Consider the following 27,937-nt stretch of genomic DNA (forward strand, 5'->3'; position numbering starts at 1 on the left):
AATGCTGCCCACCTCTCACTCCCTGAGATGACTCCTTCTGCGTCCACCCTCGCCCCTCCAATGCCGCATGCGCAGTAGCAAAACACTCCACTGTGTTCAGCATTGTGCCACCTCTGAATCATGCCCATTGCTGGGACCACATATACCCCTACGTAGTGGTTACTGCCCTGCGCTCCCACGTCACATTGATGGCTGTGTTTGGTAATCTACAGGATGTCGCTTCTGTGTCACAAGGATAAATAAGTAGGGATTGTGACACTTGTTTATCCCAACTTAACAGATTATTATGAAGCTTTATCTGCCCAGCGCTGCTGAGTTATATACTGCATCATGGACACCGGACTACAGGTGAGATCCATGCCTGACTACTGAGGTTCCAGTGTTACACAGTGACTGCTCCGTGCTGGGGGAGACTGCTCTCCAGTGTTACACAGGGACTGCTCTCCAGTGTTACACAGTGACAGCTCTGTGCTGGGGGGGAGACTGCTCTCCAGTGTTACATAGTGACAGCTCCGTGCTGGGGGAGACTGCTCCAGTGTTACACAGTGACTGCTCCGTGCTGGGGGGAGAGACTGCTCTCCAGTGTTACATAGTGACAGCTCTGTGCTGGGGGAGAGACTGCTCTCCAGTGTTACACAGTGACTACTCCGTGCTGGGGGAGAGACTGCTCTCCAGTGTTACATAGTGACAGCTGTGTGCTGGGGGGGAGACTGCTCCAGTGTTACACAGTGACTGCTCCGTGCTGGGGAGAGACTGCTCCAGTTTTACACAGTGACTGCTTCGTGCTGGGGGAGAGACTGCTCTCCAGTGTTACACAGTGACTGCTCCGTGCTGGGGAGAGACTGCTCCAGTTTTACACAGTGACTGCTTCGTGCTGGGGGAGAGACTGCTCTCCAGTGTTACACAGTGACTGCTCCGTGCTGGGGGAGACTGCTCTCCAGTGTTACACAGTGACTGCTTCGTGCTGGGGGAGACTGCTCTCCAGTGTTACACAGTGACTGCTCTCCAGTGTTACACAGTGACTGCTTCGTGCTGGGGGAGACTGCTCTCCAGTGTTACACAGTGACTGCTCTCCAGTTTTACACAGTGACTGCTTCGTGCTGGGGGAGAGACTGCTCTCCAGTGTTACACAGTGACTGCTCCGTGCTGGGGGAGACTGCTCTCCAGTGTTACACAGTGACTGCTTCGTGCTGGGGGAGAGACTGCTCTCCAGTGTTACACAGTGACTGCTCTCCAGTGTTACACAGTGACTGCTCTCCAGTGTTACACAGTGACTGCTCTCCAGTTTTACACAGTGACTGCTTCGTGCTGGGGGAGAGACTGCTCTCCAGTGTTACACAGTGACTGCTTCGTGCTGGGGGAGACTGCTCTCCAGTGTTACACAGTGACTGCTCTCCAGTTTTACACAGTGACTGCTTCGTGCTGGGGGAGAGACTGCTCTCCAGTGTTACACAGTGACTGCTCCGTGCTGGGGGAGACTGCTCTCCAGTGTTACACAGTGACTGCTTCGTGCTGGGGGAGAGACTGCTCTCCAGTGTTACACAGTGACTGCTCCGTGCTGGGGGAGACTGCTCTCCAGTGTTACACAGTGACTGCTCTCCAGTTTTACACAGTGACTGCTTCGTGCTGGGGGAGAGACTGCTCTCCAGTGTTACACAGTGACTGCTCCGTGCTGGGGGAGACTGCTCTCCAGTGTTACACAGTGACTGCTTCGTGCTGGGGGAGAGACTGCTCTCCAGTGTTACACAGTGACTGCTCCGTGCTGGGGGAGACTGCTCTCCAGTGTTACACAGTGACTGCTCTGTGCTGGGGGAGACTGCTCTCCAGTGTTACACAGTGATTGCTCCGTGCTGGGGGAGACTGCTCTCCAGTGTTACACAGTGACTGCTTCGTGCTGGGGGAGAGACTGCTCTCCAGTGTTACACACAGTGACTGCTCTGTGCTGGGGGAGACTGCTCTCCAGTGTTACATAGTGACAGCTCTGTGCTGGGGGGGAGACTGCTCTCCAGTGTTACACAGTGATTGCTCCGTGCTGGGGGAGACTGCTCTCCAGTGTTACATAGTGACTGCTCCGTGCTGGGGGAGACTGCTCTCCAGTGTTACACAGTGACTGCTCCGTGCTGGGGGAGACTGCTCTCCAGTGTTACACAGTGACTGCTCCGTGCTGGGGAGAGACTGCTCCAGTTTTACACGGTGACTGCTTCGTGCTGGGGGAGAGACTGCTCTCCAGTGTTACACAGTGACTGCTCCGTGCTGGGGGAGACTGCTCTCCAGTGTTACACAGTGACTGCTCTCCAGTGTTACACAGTGACTGCTTCGTGCTGGGGGAGACTGCTCTCCAGTGTTACACAGTGACTGCTCTCCAGTGTTACACAGTGACTGCTTCGTGCTGGGGGAGACTGCTCTCCAGTGTTACACAGTGACTGCTTCGTGCTGGGGGAGACTGCTCTCCAGTGTTACACAGTGACTGCTCCGTGCTGGGGGAGACTGCTCTCCAGTGTTACACAGTGACTGCTCCGTGCTGGGGGAGACTGCTCTCCAGTGTTACATAGTGACAGCTCTGTGCTGGGGGAGAGACTGCTCTCCAGTGTTACACAGTGACTACTCCGTGCTGGGGGAGAGACTGCTCTCCAGTGTTACATAGTGACAGCTGTGTGCTGGGGGAGAGACTGCTCTCCAGTGTTACATAGTGACTGCTCTGTGCTGGGGGAGAGACTGCTCTCCAGTGTTACACAGTGACTGCTCTGTGCTGGGGGAGACTGCTCTCCAGTGTTACACAGTGACTGCTCCGTGCTGGGGGAGACTGCTCTCCAGTGTTACACAGTGACTGCTCCGTGCTGGGGGAGAGACTGCTCTCCAGTGTTACACAGTGACTGCTCCGTGCTGGGGGAGACTGCTCTCCAGTGTTACACAGTGACTGCTCCGTGCTGGGGGAGAGACTGCTCTCCAGTGTTACACAGTGACTGCTCCGTGCTGGGGGAGACTGCTCTCCAGTGTTACACAGTGACTGCTCTGTGCTGGGGGAGAGACTGCTCTCCAGTGTTACACAGTGACAGCTCTGTGCTGGGGGAGAGACTGCTCTCCAGTGTTACACAGTGACTGCTCTGTGCTGGGGGAGACTGCTCTCCAGTGTTACACAGTGACTGCTCCATGCTGGGGGAGACTGCTCTCCAGTGTTACACAGTGACTGCTCCATGCTGGGGGAGACTGCTCTCCAGTGTTACACAGTGACTGCTCTGTGCTGGGGGAGAGACTGCTCCAGTGTTACACAGTGACTGCTCCGTGCTGGGGGGAGAGACTGCTCTCCAGTGTTACACAGTGACTGCTCCGTGCTGTGGAGAGACTGCTCTCCAGTGTTACACAGTGACTGCTCCGTGCTGGGGAGAGACTGCTCCAGTTTTACACAGTGACTGCTTCGTGCTGGGGGAGAGACTGCTCTCCAGTGTTACACAGTGACTGCTCTGTGCTGGGGGAGAAACTGCTCTCCAGTGTTACACAGTGACTGCTCCGTGCTGGGGGAGACTGCTCTCCAGTGTTACACAGTGACTGCTCCATGCTGGGGGAGACTGCTCTCCAGTGTTACACAGTGACTGCTCCATGCTGGGGGAGACTGCTCTCCAGTGTTACACAGTGACTGCTCTGTGCTGGGGGAGACTGCTCCAGTGTTACACAGTGACTGCTCCGTGCTGGGGGGAGAGACTGCTCTCCAGTGTTACACAGTGACTGCTCCGTGCTGGGGAGAGACTGCTCTCCAGTGTTACACAGTGACTGCTCCGTGCTGGGGAGAGACTGCTCCAGTTTTACACAGTGACTGCTTTGTGCTGGGGGAGACTGCTCCAGTTTTACACAGTGACTGCTCCATGCTGGGGGAGAGACTGCTCTCCAGTGTTACACAGTGATTGCTCCGTGCTGGGGGAGACTGCTCTCCAGTGTTACACAGTGATTGCTCCGTGCTGGGGGAGACTGCTCTCCAGTGTTACACAGTGACTGCTCCGTGCTGGGGGAGACTGCTCTCCAGTGTTACACAGTGACTGCTCTGTGCTGGGGGAGAGACTGCTCTCCAGTGTTACACAGTGACTGCTCCGTGCTGGGGGGAGAGACTGCTCTCCAGTGTTACACAGTGACTGCTCTGTGCTGGGGGAGAGACTGCTCTCCAGTGTTACATAGTGACAGCTCTGTGCTGGGGGAGAGACTGCTCTCCAGTGTTACACAGTGACTGCTCTGTGCTGGGGGAGAGACTGCTCTCCAGTGTTACATAGTGACAGCTCTGTGCTGGGGGAGAGACTGCTCTCCAGTGTTACACAGTGACTGCTCCGTGCTGGGGGAGAGACTGCTCTCCAGTGTTACATAGTGACAGCTGTGTGCTGGGGGAGAGACTGCTCTCCAGTGTTACATAGTGACAGCTGTGTGCTGGGGGAGAGATTGCTCTCCAGTGTTACATAGTGACAGCTCTGTGCTGGGGGAGAGACTGCTCTCCAGTGTTACACAGTGACTGCTCTGTGCTGGGGGAGACTGCTCTCCAGTGTTACATAGTGACAGCTCTGTGCTGGGGGAGAGACTGCTCTCCAGTGTTACACAGTGACTGCTCTGTGCTGGGGGAGACTGCTCTCCAGTGTTACATAGTGACAGCTCTGTGCTGGGGGAGAGACTGCTCTCCAGTGTTACACAGGGACTGCTCCATGCTGGGGGAGACTGCTCTCCAGTGCTACACAGTGACTGCTCCATGCTGGGGGAGACTGCTCTCCAGTGTTACACAGTGACTGCTCTGTGCTGGGGGAGACTGCTCTCCAGTGTTACACACAGTGACTGCTCTGTGCTGGGGGAGAGACTGCTCCAGTGTTACACAGTGACTGCTCCGTGCTGGGGAGAGACTGCTCTCCAGTGTTACACAGTGACTGCTCCGTGCTGGGAGAGACTGCTCCAGTTTTACACAGTGACTGCTCCGTGCTGGGGGAGAGACTGCTCTCCAGTGTTACATAGTGACAGCTCTGTGCTGGGGGAGACTGCTCTCCAGTGTTACACAGTGACTGCTCCGTGCTGGGGGGAGAGACTGCTCTCCAGTGTTACACAGTGACTGCTCCGTGCTGGGGAGAGACTGCTCCAGTTTTACACAGTGACTGCTTCGTGCTGGGGGAGAAACTGCTCTCCAGTGTTACACAGTGACTGCTCCGTGCTGGGGGAGACTGCTCTCCAGTGTTACACAGTGACTGCTCCATGCTGGGGGAGACTGCTCTCCAGTGTTACACAGTGACTGCTCTGTGCTGGGGGAGACTGCTCTCCAGTGTTACACACAGTGACTGCTCTGTGCTGGGGGAGAGACTGCTCCAGTGTTACACAGTGACTGCTCCGTGCTGGGGGGAGAGACTGCTCTCCAGTGTTACATAGTGACTGCTCCGTGCGGGAGAGACTGCTCCAGTTTTACACAGTGACTGCTTCGTGCTGGGGGAGAAACTGCTCTCCAGTGTTACACAGTGACTGCTCCGTGCTGGGGAGAGACTGCTCCAGTTTTACACAGTGACTGCTTCGTGCTGGGGGAGAAACTGCTCTCCAGTGTTACACAGTGACTGCTCCGTGCTGGGGGGAGAGACTGCTCTCCAGTGTTACACAGTGACAGCTCTGTGCTGGGGGAGACTGCTCTCCAGTGTTACACAGTGACTGCTCCGTGCTGGGGGAGAGACTGCTCTCCAGTGTTACACAGTGACTGCTCCGTGCTGGGGGAGAGACTGCTCTCCAGTGTTACATAGTGACAGCTCCGTGCTGGGGGAGAAACTGCTCTCCAGTGTTACACAGTGACTGCTCCGTGCTGGGGGAGAGACTGCTCTCCAGTGTTACATAGTGACAGCTCTGTGCTGGGGGAGAGATTGCTCTCCAGTGTTACATAGTGACAGCTCTGTGCTGGGGGAGAGACTGCTCTCCAGTGTTACACAGTGACTGCTCTGTGCTGGGGGAGACTGCTCTCCAGTGTTACATAGTGACAGCTCTGTGCTGGGGGAGAGATTGCTCTCCAGTGTTACATAGTGACAGCTCTGTGCTGGGGGAGAGACTGCTCTCCAGTGTTACACAGTGACTGCTCTGTGCTGGGGGAGACTGCTCTCCAGTGTTACATAGTGACAGCTCTGTGCTGGGGGAGAGATTGCTCTCCAGTGTTGCATAGTGACAGCTCTGTGCTGGGGGAGAAACTGCTCTCCAGTGTTACACAGTGACTGCTCCGTGCTGGGGGAGAGACTGCTCTCCAGTGTTACATAGTGACAGCTCTGTGCTGGGGGAGAGATTGCTCTCCAGTGTTACATAGTGACAGCTCCGTGCTGGGGGAGAGACTGCTCTCCAGTGTTACACAGTGACTGCACTGTGCTGGGGGAGAGACTGCTCTCCAGTGTTACACAGTGACTGCTCTGTGCTGGGGGAGAGACTGCTCTCCAGTGTTACACAGTGACTGCTCTGTGCTGGGGGAGACTGCTCTCCAGTGTTACACAGTGACTGCTCCGTGCTGGGGGAGACTGCTCTCCAGTGTTACACAGTGACTGCTCCGTGCTGGGGGAGAGACTGCTCTCCAGTGTTACACAGTGACTGCTCCGTGCTGGGGGAGAGACTGCTCTCCAGTGTTACATAGTGACAGCTCTGTGCTGGGGGAGAGACTGCTCTCCAGTGTTACACAGTGACTGCTCTGTGCTGGGGGGAGAGACTGCTCTCCAGTGTTACACAGTGACTGCTCCGTGCTGGGGAGAGACTGCTCCAGTTTTACACAGTGACTGCTTCGTGCTGGGGGAGAAACTGCTCTCCAGTGTTACACAGTGACTGCTCCGTGCTGGGGGAGACTGCTCTCCAGTGTTACACAGTGACTGCTCTGTGCTGGGGGAGAGACTGCTCTCCAGTGTTACATAGTGACTGCTCTGTGCTGGGGGGGAGACTGCTCTCCAGTGTTACACAGTGACTGCTCCGTGCTGGGGAGAGACTGCTCCAGTTTTACACAGTGACTGCTTCGTGCTGGGGGAGAAACTGCTCTCCAGTGTTACACAGTGACTGCTCCGTGCTGGGGGAGAGACTGCTCTCCAGTGTTACACAGTGACTGCTCCGTGCTGGGGGAGAGACTGCTCTCCAGTGTTACATAGTGACAGCTCCGTGCTGGGGGAGAGACTGCTCCAGTGTTACACAGTGACTGCTCTGTGTTGGGGGAGAGACTGCTTCAGTTTTACACAGTGACTGCTTCGTGCTGGGGAGAGACTGCTCTCCAGTGTTACACAGTGACTGCTCCGTGCTGGGGGAGAGACTGCTCTCCAGTGTTACACAGTGACTGCTCCGTGCTGGGGAGAGACTGCTCCAGTTTTACACAGTGACTGCTTCGTGCTGGGGGAGAGACTGCTCTCCAGTGTTACAAAGTGACAGCTCCGTGCTGGGGGAGAGACTGCTCTCCAGTGTTACATAGTGACAGCTCTGTGCTGGGGGAGAGACTGCTCTCCAGTGTTACACAGTGACTGCTCCGTGCTGGGGGAGAGACTGCTCTCCAGTGTTACACAGTGACTGCTCCGTGCTGGGGGAGAGACTGCTCTCCAGTGTTACACAGTGACTGCTCCGTGCTGGGGGAGAGACTGCTCTCCAGTGTTACATAGTGACAGCTCTGTGCTGGGGGAGAGACTGCTCTCCAGTGTTACACAGTGACTGCTCCGTGCTGGGGGGAGAGACTGCTCTCCAGTGTTACACAGTGACTGCTCCGTGCTGGGGAGAGACTGCTCCAGTTTTACACAGTGACTGCTTCGTGCTGGGGGAGAGACTGCTCTCCAGTGTTACAAAGTGACATCTCCGTGCTGGGGGAGAGACTGCTCTCCAGTGTTACATAGTGACAGCTCTGTGCTGGGGGAGAGACTGCTCTCCAGTGTTACACAGTGACTGCTCCGTGCTGGGGGAGAGACTGCTCTCCAGTGTTACACAGTGACTGCTCCGTGCTGGGGGAGACTGCTCTCCAGTGTTACATAGTGACAGCTCTGTGCTGGGGGAGAGACTGCTCTCCAGTGTTACACAGTGACTGCTCCGTGCTGGGGGAGAGACTGCTGATAATTGTGTGATGAGGTCTCTGCAGGTCACAGATTCTAATCTGATAATCTCTGTGTCACTATGCCCCATCCCATCACCACAGCCACATGTTCACCAGTGTCATGCCACAACACCCTGTAACCGCTGCCACGCACCTTCTCCTACACCCCACCCTGTAACCGCCACCACGCACCTTCTCCTACACCCCACCCTGTAACCGCCGCCACAACCTTCTCCTACACCCCACCCTGTAACCGCTGCCACGCAGCTTCTCCTACACCCCACCCTGTAACCGCTGCCACGCACCTTCTCCTACACCCCACCCTGTAACCGCTGCCACGCACCTTCTCCAACACCCCACACTGTAACCGCCGCCACGCACCTTCTCCTACCCCCCACCCTGTAACAACTGCCACGCATCTTCTCCTACACCCTACCCTGTAACCACTGCCACGCACCTTCTCCTACCCCCACCCTGTAACCGCCGCCACGCACCTTCTCCTACACCCCACCCTGTAACCACTGCCACGCACCTTCTCCTACACCCCACCCTGTAACCGCTGCCACGCACCTTCTCCTACACCCCACCCTGTAACCACCGCCACGCACCTTCTCCTACACCCCACCCTGTAACCGCCGCCACGCACCTTCTCCTACACCCCGCCCTGTAACCGCTGCCACACACCTTCTCCCACATCCCACCCTGTAACCGCTGCCACGCACCTTCTCCTACATTCCACCCTGTAACCTCCGCCACACACCTTCTCCTACACCCCACCCTGTAACCACCGCCACGCACCTTCTCCTACATCCCACCCTGTAACCTCCGCCACACACCTTCTCCTACACCCCACCCTGTAACCGCCGCCACGCACCTTCTCCTACACCCCGCCCTGTAACCGCTGCCACGCACCTTCTCCTACATCCCACCCTGTAACCGCTGCCACGCACCTTCTCCCACATCCCACCCTGTAACCGCTGCCATGCACCTTCTCCTACATTCCACCCTGTAACCACCGCCACGCACCTTCTCCTACACCCCACCCTGTAACTGCCGCCACGCACCTTCTCCTACACCCCACCCTGTAACCGCCACCACGCCCCTTCTCCTACTCCCCGCCCTGTTACCGCTGCCACGCACCTTCTCCTACATCCCACCCTGTAACCACCACCAGGCACCTTCTCCTACACCCCACCCTGTAGCCACCGCCACGCACCTTCTCCTACACCCCACCCTGTAACCACTGCCACGCACCTTCTCCTACACCCCACCCTGTAACCGCTGCCACGCACCTTCTCCTACACCCCACCCTGTAACCGCTGCGACGCACCTTCTCCTACATCCCACCCTGTAACCGCCGCCACGCACCTTCTCCTACACCCCACCCTGTAACCGCCGCCACGCACCTTCTCCTACACCCCACCCTGTAACCGCCGCCATGCATCTTCTCCTACACCCCACCCTGTAACCGCCGCCACGCACCTTCTCCTATACCCCACCCTGTAATCGCTGCCACGCACCTTCTCCTACTCCCCATCCTGTAACCGCCGCCACGCACCTTCTCCTACACCCTACCCTGTAACCGCTGCCACGCACCTTCTCCTACACCCCACCCTGTAACCGCTGCCACGCACCTTCTCCTACACCCCACCCTGTAACCACCGCCAGGCACCTTCTCCTACACCCCACCCTGTAACCGCTGCCACGCACCTTCTCCTATCCTCCACCCTGTAACCACCGCCAGACACCTTCTCCTACACCCACCCTGTAACCGCTGCCACGCACCTTCTCCTACACCCCACCCTGTAACCACCGCCAGGCACCTTCTCCTACACCCCACCCTGTAACCGCTGCCACGCACCTTCTCCTACACCCCACACTGTAACCGCTGCCACGCACCTTCTCCTACACCCCACCCTGTAACCACCGCCACGCACCTTCTCCTACACCCTACCCTGTAACCGCTGCCACGCACCTTCTCCTACACCCCACCCTGTAACAACTGCCACGCACCTTCTCCTACACCCTACCCTGTAACCACTGCCACGCACCTTCTCCTACACCCCACCCTGTAACCGCTGCCACGCACCTTCTCCTACACCCCCACCCTGTAACCACCGCCAAAACCTTCTCCTACACCACACCCTGTAACCGCTGCCACGCACCTTCTCCTACACCCCACCCTGTAACCACCGCCATGCACCTTCTCCTACACCCCACCCTGTAACCGCCGCCATGCCCCTTCTCCTACACCCCACACTTATACTTGTATGGTAACCTTGTGGTGTATTCATCCCTTTAGATCTGAATAGAACATTGCTGAACCGTTCCAGGCTACGTGTTTTGTGCCTTTCCTCCTGCATCTAGTGATATCTGCAATTATGGCTTCCGTGGCCAAGTCACTGTTTGGGGGACCAGTGAAGAGTATGTCTTGCTGCACATCTGGGGGGTTCACACAGGACCTCCGACCTCCCAGAGAGGACAAGTCCAGCATATTCACCACAAGAAGATGGAGTGCAGACGAGCAGCAACACCGCAGGGTCCTACAACCTGACACGTAAGACGCCTTCAATCCGCACGCAGAGGTGAACGCGTCACAGGCGCATCTTCACTTAGGCTCTCTTACAAAGAGGGGGATGCTGACCAAACCATACACACGCGGCATGAAACGTTATACTCCAATGATAGAACTGGCGGAACTGATAGGAGCGGTGCACACGCCAAACGCATTTGCATCACTATACGCAATGCCGAGCAAACCCTGCATAGGCCCCGAAATGTATAGTCAGGTGTATACTCCTAGTATGGTCTACAGCCAGGTATATATTATACAGGCGGGTGTGTGTTACTCCTAGTATAGCCTACAGCCGGGTATATATTATACAGCCGGGCGTGTGTTACTCCTAGTATGGTCTACAGCCAGGTATATATTATACAGCCGGGCGTGTGTTACTCCTAGTATAGCCTACAGCTGGGTATATATTATACAGCCGAGCATGTGTTACTCCTAGTATAGCCTACAGCCGGGTATATATTATACAGGCGGGCGTGTGTTACTCCTAGTATAGCCTACAGCCGGGTATATATTATACAGCCGGGCGTGTGTTACTCCTAGTATGGTCTACAGCCAGGTATATATTATACAGCCGGGCATGTGTTACTCCTAGTATAGCCTACAGTCGGGTATATATTATACAGCCGGGCATGTGTTACTCCTAGTATGGTCTACAGCCAGGTATATATTATACAGCCGGGCGTGTGTTACTCCTAGTATAGCCTACAGCCGGGTATATATTATACAGCCGGGCGTGTGTTACTCCTAGTATGGTCTACAGCCGGGTATATATTATACAGCCGGGCGTGTGTTACTCCTAGTATAGCCTACAGCCGGGTATATATTATACAGCCGGGCATGTGTTACTCCTAGTATGGTCTACAGCCGGGTATATATTATACAGCCGGGCGTGTGTTACTCCTAGTATAGCCTACAGCCGGGTATATATTATACAGCCGGGCGTGTGTTACTCCTAGTATGGTCTACAGCCGGGTATATATTATACAGCCGGGCGTGTTTTACTCCTAGTATATATTATACAGCCGGGTATATATTATACAGCCGGGTATATATTATACAGCCGGGTGTGTGTTACTCCTAGTATAGCCTACAGCCGGGTATATATTATACAGCCGGGCATGTGTTACTCCTAGTATGGTATACAGCCGGGTATATATTATACAGCCGGGCGTGTTTTACTCCTAGTATAGCCTACAGCCGGGTATATATTATACAGCCGGGCGTGTGTTACTCCTAGTATAGCCTACAGCCGGGTATATATTATACAGGCGAGCGTGTGTTACTCCTAGTATAGCCTACAGCCGGGTATATATTATACAGCCGGGCATGTGTTACTCCTAGTATGGTCTACAGCCGGGTATATATTATACAGCCGGGCGTGTGTTACTCCTAGTATAGCCTACAGCCGGGTATATATTATACAGCCGGGCATGTGTTACTCCTAGTATGGTCTACAGCCGGGTATATATTATACAGCCGGGTATATATTATACAGGCGGGCGTGTGTTACTCCTAGTATAGCCTACAGCCGGGTATATATTATACAGCCGGGCATGTGTTACTCCTAGTATGGTATACAGCCGGGTATATATTATACAGCCGGGCGTGTTTTACTCCTAGTATAGCCTACAGCCGGGTATATATTATACAGCCGGGCATGTGTTACTCCTAGTATGGTCTACAGCCGGGTATATATTATACAGCCGGGCGTGTGTTACTCCTAGTATAGCCTACAGCCAGGTATATATTATACAGCCGGGCATGTGTTACTCCTAGTATGGTCTACAGCCGGGCATATATTATACAGCCGGGCGTGTGTTACTCCTAGTATAGCCTACAGCCGGGTATATATCATACAGCTGGGCATGTGTTACTCCTAGTATGGTCTACAGCCGGGTATATATTATACAGCCGGGTATATATTATACAGGCGGGCGTGTGTTACTCCTAGTATAGCCTACAGCCGGGTATATATTATACAGCCGGGCATGTGTTACTCCTAGTATGGTATACAGCCGGGTATATATTATACAGCCGGGTATATATTATACAGCCGGGCGTGTGTTACTCCTAGTATAGCCTACAGCCGGGTATATATTATACAGCCGGGCATGTGTTACTCCTAGTATGGTCTACAGCCGGGTATATATTATACAGCCGGGCGTGTGTTACTCCTAGTATAGCCTACAGCCGGGTATATATTATACAGCCGGGCATGTGTTACTCCTAGTATGGTCTACAGCCGGGTATATATTATACAGCCGGGCGTGTTTTACTCCTAGTATAGCCTACAGCCGGGTATATATTATACAGCCGGGCGTGTGTTACTCCTAGTATAGCCTACAGCCGGGTATATATCATACAGCTGGGCATGTGTTACTCCTAGTATGGTCTACAGCCGGGTATATATTATACAGCCGGGTATATATTATACAGCCGGGCGTGTGTTACTCCTAGTATAGCCTACAGCCGGGTATATATTGTACAGCCGGGCGTGTGTTACTCCTAGTATGGTCTACGGCCGGGTATATATTATACAGCCGGGTATATATTGTACAGCCAGGCGTGTGTTACTCCTAGTATGGTCTACAGCCGGGTATATATTATACAGCCGGGTATATATTATACAGCCGGGCGTGTGTTACTCCTAGTATAGCCTACAGCCAGGTATATATTATACAGCCGGGCGTGTGTTACTCTTAGTATAGCCTACAGCCGGGTTTATATCATACAGCTGGGCATGTGTTACTCCTAGTATGGTCTACAGCCGGGTATATATTATACAGCCGGGTATATATTATACAGCCGGGTGTGTCTTACTCCTAATATAGCCTACAGCCGGGTATATATTGTACAGCCGGGCGTGTGTTACTCCTAGTATGGTCTACAGCCGGGTATATATTATACAGCCGGGTATATATTGTACAGCCAGGCGTGTGTTACTCCTAGTATGGTCTACAGCCGGGCATATATTATACAGCCGGGTATATATTATACAGTCGGGCATGTGTTACTCCTAGTATAGCCTACAGCCGGGTATATATTATACAGCCGGGCATATATTATACAGCCGGCGTGTGTTACTCCTAGTATGGTCTACAGCCGGGTATATATTATACAGCCGGGCATGTGTTACTCCTAGTATAGCCTACATCCGGGTATATATTATACAGCCGGGCATGTATTACTCCTAGTATGGTCTACAGCCGGGTATATATTATACAGCCGGGCGTGTTTTACTCCCAGTATAGCCTACAGCCGGGTATATATTATACAGCCGGGCATGTGTTACTCCTAGTATGGTCTACAGCCGGGTATGTATTATACAGCCGGGCGTGTCTTACTCCTAGTATAGCCTACAGCAGGGTATATATTATACAGCTGGGTGTGTGTTACTCCTAGTATAGAGTACAGCCGGGTATATATTATACAGCTGGGCGTTTGTTACTCCTAGTATAGCGTACAGCCGGGTATATATTATACAGCTGGGCGTGTGTTACTCCTAGTATAGCGTACAGCCGGGTATATATTATACAGCCGGGCGTGTTTTACTCCTAGTATAGCCTACAGCCGGGTATATATTATACAGCCGGGCGTGTGTTACTCCTAGTATAGCCTACAGCCGGGTATATATCATACAGCTGGGCATGTGTTACTCCTAGTATGGTCTACAGCCGGGTATATATTATACAGCCGGGTATATATTATACAGCCGGGCGTGTGTTACTCCTAGTATAGCCTACAGCCGGGTATATATTGTACAGCCGGGCGTGTGTTACTCCTAGTATGGTCTACAGCCGGGTATATATTATACAGCCGGGTATATATTATACAGCCGGGCGTGTGTTACTCCTAGTATAGCCTACAGCCGGGTATATATTATACAGCCGGGCGTGTGTTACTCTTAGTATAGCCTACAGCCGGGTTTATATCATACAGCTGGGCATGTGTTACTCCTAGTATGGTCTACAGCCGGGTATATATTATACAGCCGGTGTGACAGGACGATACCGTACGGAAGCACTCGCAGCTTCCGCGTCCCGTTGACTGCGCACAGAATGGAAGGTCAAGCCGCACGAGGCCTGACCACATAGGGGATTCCCTGCTTACCGTCAGTAACCGCCTGTTACTGACTCCACCCACTGCGCTGTGGGCGGGTTCTCGCTGCCACCACCAAACTCCTAACCTGCCGTGGCGTTTGGAACCACGGTTCTGCTCTGTATGTGCCGACGCACTGCTTTACCACACCTGTGTGGTGTTGACGAATCCCCTCTAGCCACTTGCTAGGCCTCTACCGGTAGCTGGCGGAAGGCGGAGCTTGGAGACGTCAGGTGCTTCCCTGGACAGCCAGGCTGCAGGGCTAGGGAAGGCACTGCAGTGCCTGAGTATGTAGAGTCTGTGCAGGGCACAGGCTCAGTGTATATTTAAAGAGAAATGTACAGTGTGATTTAAAAATGTAATGTATTTAAAGATAAAATGCACTTACTTGATTGTGTGTCCCAGGAGGGGGGAATCCATAGCTGTGCAGGCTGATGGATTCTCCCAGACCTTTTCCCTAAAAACGGAATGCTTTCCCATCCAGCCTCACAGTTCCAATGGGGACAGGGAGAAAGAGAAGCAGCTTAGCTATAGAACAAGCTGAGGGGTTTCTTGGAGCTCCATGGAGATCAGCCGTAGTGAACCAGAGACCTGGACCGGGGAGTCAGGCTGCCCAGCTCTGGAGCCCAAATCCAGGCTGCAGGCAGTGAGAGGGGTCCCGGGCAGGTTTCTGGAAGTCAGTTTAGGAGGGAAAACTTCCCCCCAGCCAGACTGAACGGCACCGTGGGAGTAGCCTGCTCTCCCAGATGGGAGAGACAAAGGAGACCGGCCACTCCCCACTGTCCATTGGGGACAATGTTAGGTGTGCATGAGTCCAGAGCATGCACAGCTCATGGGTAAACATTGATTGGTTGTACACCACAGGGCGGGCTTACCCCCTGTGGTAGAGGGTCTTGGAGAGGGATAAAAGGAGGGCAGTTGGCCCATAGGATGGTGTATTGTAACATCTTCTTCTGCTGAAAAGATCTTGATTGTATGCCGTTGCCCCTAGCAATAGGGAGGAGCCTTTTTAAAGGTTATTTGAGCAATAAACACCTTTGCCTCAAGAAGACTGCTTCATCTTGTGACCAACAGGGTTAGGCCAAACCTAGCCCCGTTCTCCGGCTGTCCAGGGAAGCACCTGACGTCTCCAAGCTCCGCCTTCCGCCAGCTACCGGTAGAGGCCTAGCAAGTGGCTAGAGGGGATTCGTCAACACCACACAGGTGTGGTAAAGCAGTGCGTCGGCACATACAGAGCAGAACCGTGGTTCCAAACGCCACGGCAGGTTAGGAGTTTGGTGGTGGCAGTGAGAACCCGCCCACAGCGCAGTGGGTGGAGTCAGTAACAGGCGGTTACTGACGGTAAGCAGGGAATCCCCTATGTGGTCAGGCCTCGTGCGGCTTGACCTTCCATTCTGTGCGCAGTCAACGGGACGCGGAAGCTGCGAGTGCTTCCGTACGGTATCGTCCTGTCACAGCCGGGTATATATTATACAGCCGGGTGTGTCTTACTCCTAATATAGCCTACAGCCGGGTATATATTGTACAGCAGGGCGTGTGTTACTCCTAGTATGGTCTACAGCCGGGTATATATTATACAGCCGGGTATATATTGTACAGCCAGGCGTGTGTTACTCCTAGTATGATCTACAGCCGGGCATATATTATACAGCCGGGTATATATTATACAGTCGGGCATGTGTTACTCCTAGTATAGCCTACAGCCGGGTATATATTATACAGCCGGGCATATATTATACAGCCGGCGTGTGTTACTCCTAGTATGGTCTACAGCCGGGTATATATTATACAGCCGGGCATGTGTTACTCCTAGTATAGCCTACATCCGGGTATATATTATACAGCCGGGCATGTATTACTCCTAGTATGGTCTACAGCCGGGTATATATTATACAGCCGGGCGTGTTTTACTCCCAGTATAGCCTACAGCCGGGTATATATTATACAGCCGGGCATGTGTTACTCCTAGTATGGTCTACAGCCGGGTATGTATTATACAGCCGGGCGTGTCTTACTCCTAGTATAGCCTACAGCAGGGTATATATTATACAGCTGGGTGTGTGTTACTCCTAGTATAGAGTACAGCCGGGTATATATTATACAGCTGGGCGTTTGTTACTCCTAGTATAGCGTACAGCCAGGTATATATTATACAGCTGGGCGTGTGTTACTCCTAGTGTAGCGTACAGCCGGGTATATATTATACAGCTGGGCGTGTGTTACTCCTAGTATAGCGTACAGCCGGGTATATATTATACAGCTGGGCGTGTGTTACTCCTAGTATAGCCTACAACCGGATAGATATTATACTGCCGGGCATGTGTTACTCCTAGTATGGTCTGCAGCCGGGTATTTATTATACAGGCGGGCATGTGTCACTCCTAGTATAGCCTACAATCGGGTATATATTATACATCCGGGTATATATTGTACAGCCGGGTATGTGTTACTCCTAGTATAGCCTACAGCTGGGTATATATTATACAGCCAGGTATATATCATACAGCCGGGCGTGTGTTACTCCAACTATAGCCTATAGCCGTGTATATATTATACAGCCGGGTATATATTATACAGCCAGGTATATCTCATACAGCCGGGCATGTGTTACTCCTAGTATAGCCTACAACCGGGTATATATTATACTACCGGGCGTATGTTACTCCTAGTATGGTCTGCAGCCGGTATATATTATACAGGTGGGCATGTGTTACTCCTAGTATAGCGTACAGCTGGGTATATATTATACAGCCGGGCGTGTTTTACTCCTAGTATAGCCTACAGCCGGGTATATATTATACAGCCTGGTGTATATCATACAGCCGGGCGTGTATTACTCCTTGTATGGTCTACAGCCGGGTATATATTGTACAGCCGGGCATGTGTTACTCCTAGTATGGTCTACAGCCGGGTATATATTATATAGCCGGGTGTGTCTTACTCCTAGCATAGCCTACAGCCGGGTATATATTATACAGCCGGGCGTGTTTTACTCCTAGTATAGCCTACAGCCAGGTATATATTATACAGCCGGGTATATATCATAGAGCCAGGCATGTGTTACTGCTAGTATAGCCTATAGCCGGGATTATATCATACAGCCGGGTATATATCATACAGCCGGGCATGTGTTACTCCTAGTATAGCCTACAGCCGGGTATATATCATACAGCCGAGCGTCTGTAACTCGTAGTATAGCCTATTGCCGGGATTATATCATACAGCCGGGTATATATCATACTGCCGGGCGTGTGTAACTCCTAGTATAGCCTATAGCCGGGTATATATATCATACAGCCGGGCGTGTGTAACTCCTAGTATAGCCTATAGCCGGGTATATGTATCATACAGCCGGGTATATATTATACAATCGGGCATGTGTTACTCCTAATATAGCCTACAGCCGGGTATATATCATACAGCTGGGCATGTGTTACTCCTAGTATAGCCTACAGCCGGGTATATATATATCATACAGCCGGGTATATATCATACAGCCGGGCGTGTGTAGTCCCTAGTATAGCCTGTAGACTGGTATATGTATCATACAGCCGGGTATATATCATACAGCTGGGCGTGTGTACCTCCTAGTATAGCCTATAGCCGGGTATATATATATCATACAGCCGGGTATATATCATACAGCTGGGGGGGTGTTACTCCTAGTATAGCCTATAGCCAGGTATATATATCATACAGCCGGCTATATATTATACAGCCAGGCGTGTGTAACTCCTAGTATAGCCTATAGCCGGGTATATATATCATACAGCCGTGTATATATCATACAGCCGGGCGTATGTAACTCCTAGTATAGCCTATAGCTGGGTATATAAATCATACAGCAGGGTATATATTATACAGCCGGGCGTATGTAACTCCTGGTATAGCCTATAGCCGGGTATATATATCATACAGCCGGGTATATATCATACAGCCGGGCGTGTGTAACTCCTAGTATAGCCTATAGCCGGGTATATATATCATACAGCCAAGTATATATCATACAGCCGGGCGTGTGTAACTCCTAGTATAGCCTATAGCCGGGTATATGTATCATACAGCCGGGTATATATTATACAATCGGGCATGTGTTACTCCTAATTTCTCTGACGTCCTAGTGGATGCTGGGAACTCCGTAAGGACCATGGGGAATAGCGGCTCCGCAGGAGACTGGGCACAAAAAGTAAAAGCTTTAGACTAGCTGGTGTGCACTGGCTCCTCCCCCTATGACCCTCCTCCAAGCCTCAGTTAGGATACTGTGCCCGAACGAGAAGGGTGCAAGCTAGGTGGCTCTCCTGAGCTGCTTAGAAGTAAAAGTTTAAATAGGTTTTTTATTTTCAGTGAGTCCTGCTGGCAACAGGCTCACTGCATCGTGGGACTAAGGGGAGAAGAAGCGAACTCACCTGACTGCAGAGTGGATTGGGCTTCTTGGCTACTGGACATTAGCTCCAGAGGGACGATCACAGGTTCAGCCTGGATGGGTCCCGGAGCCGCGCCGCCGGCCCCCTTACAGAGCCAGAAGAGCGAAGAGGTCCGGAGAAAGCGGCGGCAGAAGACGTTCCTGTCTTCAAATAAGGTAGCGCACAGCACTGCAGCTGTGCGCCATTGCTCTCAGCACACTTCACACTCCGGTCACTGAGGGTGCAGGGCGCTGGGGGGGAGCGCCCTGAGACGCAATAAAAACGATATGTAAACCTTATATGGCTAAAAAAAAAATGCATCACATATAGCTCCTGGGCTATATGGATGCATTTATCCCCTGCCAGTTTCCTGAAAAAAGCGGGAGAAAAGGCCGCCGTGAAGGGGGCGGAGCCTTTCTCCTCAGCACACAAGCGCCATTTTCTTTCACAGCTCCGCTGGAAGGACGGCTCCCTGACTCTCCCCTGCAGTCCTGCACTACAGAAACAGGGTAAAACAGAGAGGGGGGCACTATTGGCAGCTAATATATAAATACAGCAGCTATAACAGGGAGTAACACTTATATAAGGTTATCCCTGTATATATATAGTGCTCTGGTGTGTGCTGGCAAACTCTCCCTCTGTCTTCCCAAAGGGCTAGTGGGGTCCTGTCCTCTATCAGAGCATTCCCTGTGTGTGTGCTGGGTGTCGGTACGATTGTGTCGACATGTATGAGGAGGAAAATGATGTGGAAGCAGAGCAATTGCCTGTGTTAGTGATGTCACCCCCTAGGGAGTCGACACCTGACTGGATGGTAGTAATTAAAGAATTACGTGACAATGTCAGCACTTTGCAAAAAACTGTTGACGACATGAGACAGCCGACAAATCAATTAGTGCCTGTTCAGGCGTCTCAGATACCGTCAGGGGCGCTAAAACGCCCGTTACCTCAGATGGTCGACACAGACCCTGACACGGATACTGAATCCAGTGTCGACGGTGACGAGACAAACGTAATGTCCAGTAGGGCCACACGTTACATGATCACGGCAATGAAGGAGGCATTGAACATTTCTGATACTACAAGTACCACAAAAAGGGGTATTATGTGGGGTGTGAAAAAACTACCCGTAGTTTTTCCTGAATCAGATGAATTAAATGAGGTGTGTGATGAAGCGTGGGTTTCCCCCGATAAAAAACTGCTGATTTCTAATAAATTATTGGCACTATACCCTTTCCCGCCAGAGGTTAGGGCACGTTGGGAAACACCCCCTAGGGTAGATAAGGCGCTCACACGCTTATCAAAACAAGTGGCGTTACCGTCTCCTGATACGGCCGCTCTCAAGGAACCAGCTGATAGAAGGCTGGAAAATATCTTAAAAGGTATATACACACATACCGGTGTTATACTGCGACCAGCGATCGCCTCAGCCTGGATGTGCAGCGCTAGAGTGGCTTGGTCGGATTCCCTGACTGAAAATATTGATACCCTGGATAGGGACAGTATATTATTAACTATAGAGCATTTGAAGGATGCATTACTATATAAGCGAGATGCACAGAGGGATATTTGCACCCTGGCATCTAGAGTAAGTGCGATGTCCATTTCTGCCAGAAGAACGTTATGGACGCGACAGTGGTCAGGTGATGCGGATTCCAAACGACATATGGAAGTATTGCCGTATAAAGGGGAGGAGTTATTTGGGGTCGGTCTATCGGACCTGGTGGCCACGGCAACGGCTGGAAAATCCACCTTTTTACCCCAGGTCACCTCTCAGCAGAAAAAGACACCGTCTTTTCAAACCCAGTCCTTTCGTCCCTATAAGGGCAAGAGGGAAAAAGGCTGCTCGTTCCTGCCCCGGGGCAGAGGAAGGGGAAAAAGACTGCACCATGCAGCCTCTTCCCAGGAGCAGAAGCCCTCCCCCGCTTCTGCCAAGTCCTCAGCATGACGCTGGGGCTCTGCAAGCAGACTCGGGCACGGTGGGGGGCCGTCTCAAGAATTTCAGCGCGCAGTGGGCTCACTCGCAAGTGGACCCCTGGATCCTGCAGGTAGTATCACAGGGGTACAAATTGGAATTCGAGACGTCTCCCCCTCGCCGGTTCCTGAAGTCTGCTCTACCAACGTCTCCCTCCGACAGGGAGGCAGTATTGGAAGCTATTCACAAGCTGTATTCCCAGCAGGTGATAATCAAGGTACCCCTCCTACAGCAGGGAAAGGGGTATTATTCCACGCTGTTTGTGGTACCGAAGCCGGACGGCTCGGTGAGACCAATTTTAAATCTAAAATCTTTGAACACTTACATAAAAAGGTTCAAATTCAAGATGGAGTCACTCAGAGCAGTGATGGCGAACCTGGAAGAAGGGGACTATATGGTGTCTCTGGACATCAAGGATGCTTACCTCCATGTCCCAATCTACCCTTCTCACCAAGGGTACCTCAGGTTCGTGGTACAGAACTGTCACTATCAGTTTCAGACGCTGCCGTTTGGATTGTCCACGGCACCCCGGGTCTTTACCAAGGTAATGGCCGAAATGATGATTCTTCTTCGAAGAAAAGGCGTCTTAATTATCCCTTACTTGGACGATCTCCTGATAAGGGCAAGATCCAGAGAACAGCTGGAGGTCGGAGTAGCACTAACCCAAGTAGTGCTCCAACAACACGGGTGGATTCTGAATTTTCCAAAATCCCAACTGATCCCGACGACACGTCTGTTGTTCCTAGGGATGATTCTGGACACAGTCCAGAAAAAGGTGTTTCTCCCGGAGGAGAAGGCCAGGGAGTTATCCGAGCTAGTCAGGAACCTCCTAAAACCAGGACAAGTGTCAGTGCATCAGTGCACGAGAGTCCTGGGAAAAATGGTGGCTTCTTACGAAGCGATTCCATTCGGAAGATTCCATGCAAGAACTTTTCAGTGGGATCTGCTGGACAAATGGTCCGGATCGCATCTTCAGATGCATCAGCGGATAACCCTATCTCCAAGGACAAGGGTATCTCTCCTGTGGTGGTTACAGAAGGCTCATCTTCTAGAGGGCCGCAGATTCGGCATTCAGGATTGGATGCTGGTAACCACGGATGCCAGCCTGAGAGGCTGGGGAGCAGTCACACAGGGAAGAAATTTCCAGGGCTTGTGGTCAAGCATGGAAACGTCTCTTCACATAAATATCCTAGAGCTAAGGGCCATTTACAATGCCCTAAGTCAAGCAAGGCCTCTGCTTCAGGGTCAACCGGTATTGATCCAGTCGGACAACATCACAACTGTCGCCAACGTAAACAGACAGGGCGGCACAAGAAGCAGGAGGACAATGGCAGAAGCTGCAAGGATTCTCCGCTGGGCGGAAAATCATGTGATAGCACTGTCAGCAGTGTTCATTCCGGGAGTGGACAACTGGGAAGCAGACTTCCTCAGCAGACACGACCTCCACCCGGGGGAGTGGGGACTTCATCCAGAAGTCTTCCAAGTGATTGTAAACCGTTGGGAAAAACCAAAGGTGGACATGATGGCGTCCCGTCTCAACAAGAAACTGGACAGATATTGCGCCAGGTCAAGGGACCCTCAGGCAATAGCGGTGGACGCTCTGGTAACTCCGTGGGTGTTCCAGTCGGTATATGTGTTCCCTCCTCTTCCTCTCATACCAAAAGTACTGAGAATCATAAGAAGGAGAGGAGTAAGAACGATACTCGTGGCTCCGGATTGGCCAAGAAGAACTTGGTACCCGGAGCTGCAAGAGATGCTCACGGAGGACCCGTGGCCTCTACCTCTAAGGAAGGACCTGCTCCAGCAGGGACCTTGTCTGTTCCAAGACTTACCGCGGCTGCGTTTGACGGCATGGCGGTTGAACGCCGGATCCTGAAGGAAAAAGGCATTCCAGATGAAGTCATCCCTACCCTGATCAAGGCCAGGAAGGATGTAACTGCAAAACATTATCATCGCATTTGGCGAAAATATGTTGCGTGGTGTGAGGCCAAGAAGGCCCCTACGGAGGAATTTCAACTGGGTCGTTTCCTACATTTCCTGCAAGCAGGATTGTCTATGGGCCTAAAATTAGGATCCATTAAGGTTAAAATTTCGGCCCTGTCGATCTTCTTCCAGAAAGAACTGGCTTCAGTGCCTGAAGTTCAGACGTTTGTCAAAGGGGTACTGCATATACAGCCTCCTTTTGTGCCTCCAGTGGCACCTTGGGATCTCAATGTAGTTTTAGGGTTCCTAAAATCACATTGGTTTGAACCACTTGCCACAGTGGATTTGAAATATCTCACATGGAAAGTGGTAATGCTGTTGGCCCTGGCTTCAGCCAGGCGCGTATCAGAATTGGCGGCTTTATCCTATAAAAGCCCTTACCTGATATTTCATTCGGATAGGGCGGAATTGAGGACTCGTCCTCAATTTCTCCCTAAGGTGGTTTCAGCGTTTCACATGAATCAACCTATTGTGGTACCTGTGGCTACTAGGGACTTGGAGGACTCCAAGTTGCTGGACGTAGTCAGGGCCCTGAAAATATAGGTTTCCAGGACGGCTGGAGTCAGAAAATCTGACTCGCTGTTTATCCTGTATGCACCCAACAAGCTGGGTGCTCCTGCTTCTAAGCAGACGATTGCTCGTTGGATTTGTAGTACAATTCAACTTGCACATTCTGTGGCAGGCCTGCCACAGCCAAAATCTGTAAAAGCCCATTCCACAAGGAAGGTGGGCTCATCTTGGGCGGCTGCCCGAGGGGTCTCGGCTTTACAACTTTGCCGAGCAGCTACTTGGTCAGGGGCAAACACGTTTGCTAAATTCTACAAATTTGATACCCTGGCTGAGGAGGACCTGGAGTTCTCTCATTCGGTGCTGCAGAGTCATCCGCACTCTCCCGCCCGTTTGGGAGCTTTGGTATAATTCCCATGGTCCTTACGGAGTTCCCAGCATCCACTAGGACGTCAGAGAAAATAAGAATTTACTTACCGATAATTCTATTTCTCATAGTCCGTAGTGGATGCTGGGCGCCCATCCCAAGTGCGGATTGTCTGCAATACTTGTATATAGTTATTGTTACAAACAAATCGGGTTGTTTATTGTTGGAAGCCATCTTTTCAGAGGCTCCTACGGTTATCATACTGTTAACTAGGTTCAGATCACAGGTTGTACAGTGTGATTGGTGTGGCTGGTATGAGTCTTACCCGGGATTCAAAATCCTTCCTTATTGTGTACGCTCGTCCGGGCACAGTATCTTAACTGAGGCTTGGAGGAGGGTCATAGGGGGAGGAGCCAGTGCACACCAGCTAGTCTAAAGCTTTTACTTTTTGTGCCCAGTCTCCTGCGGAGCCGCTATTCCCCATGGTCCTTACGGAGTTCCCAGCATCCACTACGGACTATGAGAAATAGAATTATCGGTAAGTAAATTCTTATTATAGCCTACAGCCGGGTATATATCATACAGCTGGGCATGTGTTACTCCTAGTATAGCCTACAGCCGGGTATATATCATACAGCCGGGCGTGTGTAGTCCCTTGTATAGCCTATAGACGGGTATATGTATCATACAGCCGGGTATATATCATACAGCTGGGCGTGTGTAACTCGTAGTATAGCCTATAGCCGGGATTATATCATACAGCCGGGTATATATCATACAGCCAGGCGTGTGTAACTCCTAGTATAGCCTATAGCCGGGGATATATATATCATACAGCCGGGTATATATCATACAGTCGGGTGCGTGTAGCTCCTAGTATAGCCTATAGCCGGGATTATATCATACAGCTGGGTATATATCATACAGCCAGGCGTGTGTCTGTCCTAGTATAGCCTGTAGCCGGGTATATATCATACAGCCGGGCGTGTGTTACTCCTAGTATAGCCTATAGCCGGGTCTATATATCATACAGCCGGGTCTATATCATACAGCCGGGAGTGTGTAACTCCTAGTATAGCTTGTAGCCGGGTATATATATATATCATACAGCCGGGTATATATCATACAGCCGGGCGTGTGTAACTCCTAGTATAGCCTATAGCCAGGTATATATATCATACAGCAGGGTATATATTATACAATCGGGCATGTGTTACTCCTAGTAAAGCCTACAGCCGGGTATATATTATACAGCCGGGCGTGTGTAACTCCTAGTATATCCTATAGCCGGGTATATATATCATACAGCCTGCTATATATCATACAGCCAGGCGTGTGTAACTCCTAGTATAGCCTATAGCCGGGTATATATATCATACAGCCGGGTATATATCATACAGCTGGGGGGGTGTTACTCCTAGTATAACCTATAGCCAGGTATATATATCATACAGCCGGCTATATATCATACAGCCAGGCGTGTGTAACTCCTAGTATAGCCTATAGCCGGGTATATATATCATACAGCCGTGTATATATCATACAGCCGGGCGTATGTAACTCCTAGTATAGCCTATAGCTGGGTATATAAATCATACAGCAGGGTATATATTATACAGCCGGGCGTATGTAACTCCTGGTATAGCCTATAGCCGGGTATATATATCATACAGCCGGGTATATATCATACAGCCGGGCGTGTGTAACTCCTAGTATAGCCTATAGCCGGGTATATATATATTATACAGCCGGGTATATATCATACAGCCGGGCGTGTGTTACTCCTAGTATAGCCTATAGCCGGGTATATATATCATACAGCCGGGTATATATCATACAGCCGGGCGTGTGTAACTCGTAGTATAGCCTATAGCCGGGATTATATCATACAGACGGGTATATATCATACAGCCGGGCGTGTGTAACTCCTAGTATAGCCTATAGCTGGGTATATATATCATACAGCCGGGTATATATCATACAGCCGGGCGTGTGTAACTCCTAGTATAGCCTATAGCCAGGTATATATATATATATATATCATACAGCCGGGTATATATCATACAGCCGGGCGTGTGTAACTCCTAGTATAGCCTATAGCCGGGTATATATATCATATAGCCGGGTATATATCATACAGTCAGCCGGGCGTATGTAACTCATGGTATAGCCTATAGCCGGGTATATATATCATACAGCCGGGTATATATCATACAGCCGGGCGTATGTAACTCCTGGTATAGCCTATAGCCGGGTATATATATCATAGAGCCAGGCGTATGTAACTCCTGGTATAGCCTGTAGCCGGGTATATATATCATACAGCCATGTATATATTATACAATCGGGCATGTGTTACCCCCCAGTATAGCCTATCGCCTGCATTGTGTCTTGGCAGGAAGAGGAGAGACTCGCTGTACGCCCAGCAGAAGGCAGAGAGGGCGGTGATGAGGGAACACTTTCGGGAGAAGTACAACCTGCGTAAAGTAAGTGTTGAGTATGAGTATGAGTGTGAGTACATGTGCAATCTGCACACACTCACTCCTCTCCCTCTCTCCCTAGAACCCTCAGGATCAGCAGCAGGTGAAGGCGGCTGGAGACAACGTCAGGCTGGCCAAGGAGCTGCGAGCCGCAGTGCGACAGGGCGAGCCGGAGAGAGACGACTTCTCCCTTCCCGGGTTCCTCAGCTACAAGAGCCTGGATCTCAGCTACCTGAGGAAGGGCGCCAACATGGAGTACCTGCAGCCAGGGCGCCGCTGCCTGGTCATGTGACTAACAACTGTCACCTGCTCATGTGCCCAGCACCTGGGGCCTCATCACGTGATCATGTGACCAGCATGTGGCGGATTGGACTGTGTTATATAATGAGTTAGTATCTAATAAAGAACTGGACAGAATAACTGTGTTATATGATCAGACGCTGCAGGAAATCTAATCACCTGTCCACCCCAAATTATACACCTCTACACACCAAACCATTCACCAGGGGGCAGGGTAATGGGGAGGGGCTGGGATCAGTGGATATAGGGTAATGGGGAGGAGCAGTGATTAGGATATATAGGGTAATGGGGAGGGGCAGTGATCGGGGATATAGGGTAATGGGGAGGGGCAGTGATTAGGGGATATATGGTAATGGGGAGGAGCAGTGATTAGGATATATAGGGTAATGGGGAGGGGCAGTGATTAGGATATATAGGGTAATGGGGAGGGGCAGTGATTATGGTATATAGGGTAATGGGGAGGGGCAGTGATTAGGGTATATAGGGTAATGGGGAGGGCAGTGATCAGGGGATATAGGGTAATGGGGAGGGGCAGTGATTAGGGGATATAGGGTAATGGGGAGGGGCAGTGATTAGGATATATAGGGTAATGGGGAGGGGCAGTGATTAGGGGATATAGGGTAATGGGGAGGAGCAGTGATTCGGGTATATAGGGTAATGGGGAGGAGCAGTGATTAGGGTATATAGGGTAATGGGGAGGAGCAGTGATTCGGGTATATAGGGTAATGGGGAGGGGCAGTGATTAGGATATATAGGGTAATGGGGAGGGGCAGTGATTAGGGTATATAGGGTAATGGGGAGGAGCAGTGATTCGGGTATATAGGGTAATGGGGAGGGGCAGTGATAAGGATATATAGGGTAATGGGGAGGGGCAGTGATTAGGGTATATAGGGTAATGAGGTGGGGCAGTGATTAGGGTATATAGGGTAAAGGGGAGGAGCAGTGATTAGGGTATATAGGGTAATGGGGAGGGGCAGTGATTATGGTATATAGGGTAATGGGGAGGAGCAGTGATTATGGTATATAGGGTAATGGGGAGGAGCAGTGATTAGGGTATATAGGGTAATGGGGAGGAGCAGTGATTAGGGTATATAGGGTAATGGGGAGGAGCAGTGATTAGGGTATATAGGGTAATGGGTAGGAGCAGTGATTAGGATATATAGGGTAATGGGGAGGGGCAGTGATTAGGATATATAGGGTAATGGGGAGGGGCAGTGATTATG

General features: G+C 51.5%; 1 protein-coding gene across 1 annotated transcript; it reads left to right on the forward strand.

The window, feature by feature from the left end:
• Window positions 1–26,822, forward strand: LOC134980788 (complexin-3-like). The gene is made up of 4 exons (XM_063947755.1): window positions 1–348; window positions 10,332–10,586; window positions 26,333–26,420; window positions 26,497–26,822. The coding sequence occupies exons 2-4, from the start codon at window positions 10,411–10,413 to the stop codon at window positions 26,704–26,706; spliced, it is 474 nt and encodes a 157-aa protein (XP_063803825.1). The 5' UTR covers window positions 1–348; window positions 10,332–10,410; the 3' UTR covers window positions 26,707–26,822.
• Window positions 26,823–27,937: the final 1,115 nt, after the last annotated feature.

This window comes from Pseudophryne corroboree, chromosome 12 (assembly GCF_028390025.1).
Source record: "Pseudophryne corroboree isolate aPseCor3 chromosome 12, aPseCor3.hap2, whole genome shotgun sequence".
NCBI classification, from domain to species: domain Eukaryota; kingdom Metazoa; phylum Chordata; class Amphibia; order Anura; family Myobatrachidae; genus Pseudophryne; species Pseudophryne corroboree.

Bases quoted from the DNA above. Each gene is read 5' to 3' on its own strand.
- LOC134980788 (XM_063947755.1), top strand. From the start codon at position 10,411: ATGGCTTCCGTGGCCAAGTCACTGTTTGGGGGACCAGTGAAGAGTATG. The intron at 10,587-26,332 runs GTAAGACGCCTT...GTGTCTTGGCAG, and splicing joins AGGGTCCTACAACCTGACAC to GAAGAGGAGAGACTCGCTGT. The intron at 26,421-26,496 runs GTAAGTGTTGAG...CTCTCTCCCTAG, and splicing joins AGAAGTACAACCTGCGTAAA to AACCCTCAGGATCAGCAGCA.